The sequence below is a fragment of the Anguilla rostrata genome, chromosome 9, assembly GCF_018555375.3.
Source record: "Anguilla rostrata isolate EN2019 chromosome 9, ASM1855537v3, whole genome shotgun sequence".
NCBI classification, from domain to species: Eukaryota; Metazoa; Chordata; class Actinopteri; order Anguilliformes; family Anguillidae; genus Anguilla; species Anguilla rostrata.
In genome coordinates this window covers 51,673,722-51,679,721 of record NC_057941.1, presented here as the reverse complement: position 1 = coordinate 51,679,721, position 6,000 = coordinate 51,673,722, and the positions used below count along the sequence as shown (strand labels likewise).

The 6,000-nt window shown below is 48.0% G+C and overlaps 1 protein-coding gene across 1 annotated transcript in view; it reads left to right on the top strand.

The window, feature by feature from the left end:
* nup98 (nucleoporin 98 and 96 precursor) overlaps positions 1-6,000 on the top strand; it is a 29,874-nt gene continuing 23,874 nt past the window's right edge. The window contains exons 1-5 of the mRNA XM_064353185.1: positions 1-194; positions 1,846-1,955; positions 2,247-2,342; positions 4,339-4,386; positions 5,465-5,644. Coding sequence (XP_064209255.1) covers positions 1,877-1,955; positions 2,247-2,342; positions 4,339-4,386; positions 5,465-5,644 — 403 coding nt within the window. The 5' untranslated portion in view covers positions 1-194; positions 1,846-1,876. The remainder of the gene's footprint in view (positions 195-1,845; positions 1,956-2,246; positions 2,343-4,338; positions 4,387-5,464; positions 5,645-6,000) is intronic.

The window sequence follows — 6,000 nt, the reverse complement described above, 5'->3', positions numbered from 1 at the left end:
CTGTTCGCTCCTGGCGTCACGAACGAAAGTGAATTACGCAGTTTTCCTCCTCGCGTTACTGCGGGCGAGAAACGAGTACCAGAGAGCTAAGTTGACGTTTCATACAGTTTCTTTGCATTTCGCAAGAGTATACGGAATATTCTCAGCGGAGAATTAACCTGGGACATCAACTGATCATCCAAACACTAGCTACAGTAAGTTAAGCCGGTTGCACGTCGCCGTGGTTGTCTAGCTAGCTGTGTAGCTAATGTATTTAGCCTGATTGTATGCTAAGCGAGTGTGGTTGAAGCTTCATTAGCTTTCAAAACTTAGCTGGCCAGTTTAGGCTGTATTCATTTTAATTAGTTTACTCTCTTGACGTGGTGTCGCAGGTTGTCTGTATGCTCCTAAACATTGCTAACCAGCTAGGTGGCTGTAGCTTCGTAGCTAGTTAATGTATTATGTGTTAGTTAGACGAGCTAGTCTACACCAGCTGTAATGATAATTACATTTTCCGGTTAACGCCAAGTTACTCCAACTTGGCTGGACATTTCCGTATATTTTCACGAATGTTGGCTTGTTAAGTTGGGTAACTGTTGACATTTAACGTTACAGCTCCACAATTGGAATTGTATCTAAGTCTCTAAAATAATCAAATAAAGACGACTAACGTTGGCTCTAAGCATGTAATTTTGCAGCTAACGTTAGCGCCTAGCTAGCTTCTGGTCGCTAACGCTAGCTGTGTTTATCTTTAGCAGTGGATTGGATCACGTTGGCTAAGCTAGCCAGCGTCAGTCCTCTGTTCAGGATAGCTAGCTAGCTAGATTTTTTTAAACCGGTTCTGCCCGGTTTGCTCCAGCTTGACCCGAAATGCACTGGTATAACTAGTTTGGTATTTGTTTTGTGTTTTTGTTAATGGAAATAGCATTTTGTAATTTTCCGTACCAAGTTGCTGCCGTTTTACGTTTCGCTTTATGGCCGATGTTGATCTCGTAAGGCCGCCCGCCTGCATTCTGGCGCCTCTTCTGCCCACTTGCTTGGTCTTTGCTGTCTGGCTAACGATAGCTTATCACGTTTATATACCTGGGGAAAATGTGACAACATGATGAGCTACCTTATATTCTAGTCTTTAAAAGCAGTCTGCTAGACTAACTGTATTTAAATTGTCTTCGGAATTTGCCTGTTTTCCGGTATAAATGTGTAATTGTCTAGATGTCTGCACGTTTGAGAGTGACTGGGATTGTGTGACGTTAGCTTAGCAACCAGCACATGCATGACACGGTGTCATCACACCTGGTCTGCCAGACTAATCCGTTTAGCATGATGAGTAACTGGTCAGCTAAACAACTCGCCATGTTTAGACCGATGACGACGGTTTCAGTGTTTCTGAATAGGTTTTAGGTAAGTCGGCACAAGTCAATATCTCTTGCACGCCTTTTTGTATCCGTCTTTTCAACTTGTTGTCGTATTTGTTGTTGCAGTATATTCTTTCGTATATAGCTAGTAGAATGTAGAATCATTGACTGCTAACATTTTCGGTGAATGTCAGTGACCAATGTATAGCAACAGGCATAATCGGCTATCGGGGGTTGCGTCAAATTAACACCGCTCAAGAAGGTGTTAAAGATTCTGGATGTGAATCGATAAACCGTTACGTACCGACTAATATTATATTTACCATTGTGGTAACTCGGGATCACGTAAAATGTAATTTAGTATTTCTGTTTCCCCATAAACAAAACGCGGCTTAGATTGGATCTTGGCATGTGTGTATATATTGGTTAGACATTAGGGTGGTCTTCCTGTCTGGTTCCCTTGGAAATTGTTAACCTCATATGACCCCCCCCTCCTTTTTTCCCCCCATAGACGCATGCAGTCCGGATAGTGAAAACAGAAGATGTTCAACAAATCTTTCGGCGCCCCGTTCGGGGGCGGCACCGGGGCGTTCGGCACTTCGTCCACGTTTGGTCAACAGAGTAAGTCCGCTTTGAAACAAATGACGTTTGCTAATTAAAGTTACTGTTGCCTGTGGGTTTGTTAGACAGACGGCTTGCTTCTAGAGAACAGCGGCTTTGGACCCAGGAATTCTCCCGAAATCTTTGCTCGATTGCCGTGTTGCAGCCAGAACAGGCAGATTTCCTGCGGCTGCGTTTAAAATTGGAATGGGTCTGGGTCTCCAGCCAACTGTCTCTCGCTTCTTTTAGCTGCGATTTAAAAAGGCAGTTGGTGGCCACCCTGCACTGTCTTGTCGTGTGCCTCTCTTGCAGACACTGGTTTCGGAGCCACGGGTGGTTTTGGGGCCTCTGCCTTTGGGGCCACTAACAGCACCGGGGGACTGTTTGGTGCCGCGCAGAACAAGCCAGGTTTGCCTCTTTCCTCCCCCTCCGGCCAGCAGTCCTGCCAGACGCTCTGCCGAAAGCCGCCATTGTTTTTTAACATTTTTTAAAGGGGGCGGGGCCAGGGCAGCTGCCCGCGTGCAGCCTCTCTACACCTGATGTACCTGCCCTTACGCCTGCCCCGCCCCCAAACCTAGGCCCTAAACCAAGCTGTGTTTTAATTGGCTGCGGCAGCGGCTTTTGGCACAAGCCTGGTGACAAAGGACCAAACCGGCCTTCTGTCAACATCATCTCTTCACCTTCTGTCCCTTCCTTCTGGTTTTATTCGTTTCATCGCTCAAGTTCGGTCTGAGAATTAAGAGTTTTGCCCAGTGGTTGGCGATGGTTGGTTGTTGTTATCATGCTGATCAAAGGAAAAAATCAGTTCTGTTGTTATTAACTGCCTTCTTGTGGGATAGAAAGATGTCAAAAGATTGTCAACAACTTATTTCTGCACTAGATTGTTCAAACAGCCCTTGTGGCCCGATAAATATGGAAAAAGAATAGGCATATATTGTATGAAAAGGCATCTGTTATTTTAGTTGCTAAGGCAAAGCTTAGTGTTCCATTATAAAAATGCCAGTGCTCTTGTAATGAAACTTGACCAGATATTTTACACTTGCTTTGTATTGTCTGAAGCTGGATGCTATACAGGTGTATGATCTGTCATATGCCCATGGTATTTGTGTCTTGTTATCACAGTGTTGGTTTCCTCCCAGACCTGGAGGTGCTGGTTGTCCACATGGCTGTTGCTTTGGCGAAGGAGTGCAGTTCTTTGTGTGCGGCATTGTTTACATGTTATGTATGTTGACTCATTGTGCTCAGTGCATTGAGGTACATTGTGTTGTTTAATGCCAGGTAGCTTTTTATGTGTGTAATTTCCACGTTTGCATTACTCGACAAATTGCGCAGACCTTTCCTTTGTGCAGTTTTGAAGTCGATCTCTGTAGTAGCTTCACAGGGAATTTCAGGTCGCGAATCAGAGGAAACAATGCAAAACCCTTCAGGGCTTTCCCAGGATGCACTGCAAGTGGTTGCTAGGTAAAATAGTGTGGTAAGTCCAGCAAGCTTTCCTGATTGGCTATTGCACTGGGGAATGCACTCATGGAAAACTGCGAAGTCAGGAGGTGCCCCGAGGACAGCAGGAAGCCTAGTTCTGTCTGTAAGGAGTTTTTGGAGTAGCAGCCGATGTGCTACATGCTACGTGTACGCCGCCAAGTAGTTTGCAGAGCCTGTGTTGTGCCTGGACAAGTGGAGGTTTTAGTGACAGACTGTTTGCTCTCCCTGTTTGATCTGTGAAATTTCTGTGTAGCGGGTTTGGCTGCGTACGCTAGCTTTGCTCTCGTTGTGACACGCCCGGGCGAAGCGTTTTGGCGAAGGAGCTGACGGTGCCTTAAAACCAGAAGTTGCAGGCCCCTACCCAATAATTTTTCACTCTGTTGCCTTATTAATAAACACAGCCTTCTGGGGTCAGCACTGCATGGTGTCTCCACATTCTACGGTCGGCCAGTTGAATGAGAAATGGGGTCGAGGTTGGGAATGTTTTGGGTGTTCTGTACTGAAAGAGCGCCCCTGTTGAATGAGGAATGGGGTCGAGGTTGGGAATGTTTTGGGTGTTCTGCACTGAAAGAGCGCCCCTGTTGAATGAGGAATGGGGTCGAGGTTGGGAATGTTTTGGGTGTTCTGTACTGAAAGAGCGCCCCTGTTGAATGAGGAATGGGGCCGAAGTTGGGAATGTTTTGGGTGTTCTGTACTGAAAGAGCGCCCCTGTTGAATGAGGAATGGGGTCGAGGTTGGGAATGTTTTGGGTGTTCTGTACTGAAAGAGCGCCCCTGTTGAATGAGGAATGGGACCGAAGTTGGGAATGTTTTGGGTGTTTTGTGCTTAAGGGACGTGGCGGTTGTGTGATGTGTGACGTGTGGTGTGGCACGAGCCACACGCTGATGTCTCTAACCACCCCTGTAATGCTTTACTTTCCTGAAAGTGGTGACAGCAAACCCTCAGCCCAGCTTCACTGGAGCGGGTCGAGGAGGTAAGCACGGGCTGCCACGCGGGTCACCATGGGGGTGTTCTGGAATGAGCGAGAGAGCGAAAGAAAGAAAGATAGATGGAGGGAGGGAGGGGGGAGGTCTGGGGGAGTGATCATGTAGGCCGGCACAGGCCGCAGAGGCGAACCCTCAAAGCAAAATTCTGCCAGTGTGGGTGAAGTGATGCCAGGCAGATTTTTGATGACCTCCACAACACCTGGTAGCCGTTTGCACACAAGCGATACTGTAGGGCAAGTGCTGCTGGGTAATGTAGTTTTTTGGGTTACTTGGATTTCCCTCACCCGCAAAACCATACTCTGTTCGGGAGCACCTTAATATAGTGAATTAATTGCCGCTTTAACATCACAGGCTTGTGGAAAAACCAGCCAGCTGCTGAGTTCTGTTCACTCGGCAAGTAGGAATAACTGACTTGTTGTAGGAATAACTAAACTTGTTACAGCTACGCTAGCAGGTCAGCCAGTATAACACAGTAGCATAGCTGGTATCGCTCATTTCATTTTATTTTCTTTTGAATCAGTTAGGATTAGTTTGCCTTCATGCTGAAATATAAAGAAAATAAGTGCTCTGCTAGGACATTAGCTGCCCCCCCCCCCCCTTTCTGTCTCCACTGTGTCTACCGTCATAAAACACGTCTTTCCTTTGGTTGCCTTGGCCACAGCCTTTATTCCATGCTATTTTTAGTCCATTGCACGTAAACAAATTTCAGTTTCTGACGTCATCTGCAACAGTTGGCCTCCCCTGCTGAGGATTGATCCAAAAATATGAAATAACGTCCGGAAACCCACTTTGAGAAATTAGAAAATAATATAATTCAGAAGCATTTTCCATTCGTTTGTAAAAAAAAAAAAAAAAACACCGAATCTCACTGCTGTTGGTAGACGCAGCTATGTTCCTTAGGTCCAAATCCAGATGTTTAATGAGCAGGCCAGAAGGAGAAGTGTGCCAGGTTTAGCTGAGTCGTGTCTGAAAGAGAACAGCATCCTTCCTCGGCAGCACACTGGCGTTTATAGACTCCTGTGCCCCTGACCCCTCCCGCTCTCCTCCTCTCCCCGACCCCCCCAGGCGGCCTCTTCGGCTCCAGCACCTTCAGCCAGCCGGTGACCTCGTCCACCAGCACCGGGTTCGGGTTCGGGGCGGCCGGCGGGACGACCAACAGCCTGTTCGGCAGCGCCGGCGCCGGGGGCGGCCTCTTCTCCCAGCAGAACAATGCCTTCGCCGCCAACAAGCCCGCCTCCTTCGGCAGTGAGTTTCCCGCCCGTTTTCACATTTGCATTGCGTGCGCGCGCGCCTGCGGGGTTCCGGATCAGCGCGTCAGACATGCGTCCGGCCCCTTACGCCAGGGGTGGGGAAACCCCGTTTCTCCAGGGGCTGCACACACATTTACATGATCACGTGATGCCGCTGCCTGAATTGCGTGCTGTCATTTCTCCTGAATGACAGCTGAAGGCTCGTTGCGTGTGCCAGCGGGAAGGGTTTTAATGGGGTGGTCTGTGTTGCTAAGTGAGCCGGGGGCGATCGGTGGAAGCAAAGCCCAGAATCCCGTTTGGTCTTCCAGTAAGAGCGTTCCGCACACCCGCTTTAGACACTGGGGAAACTCC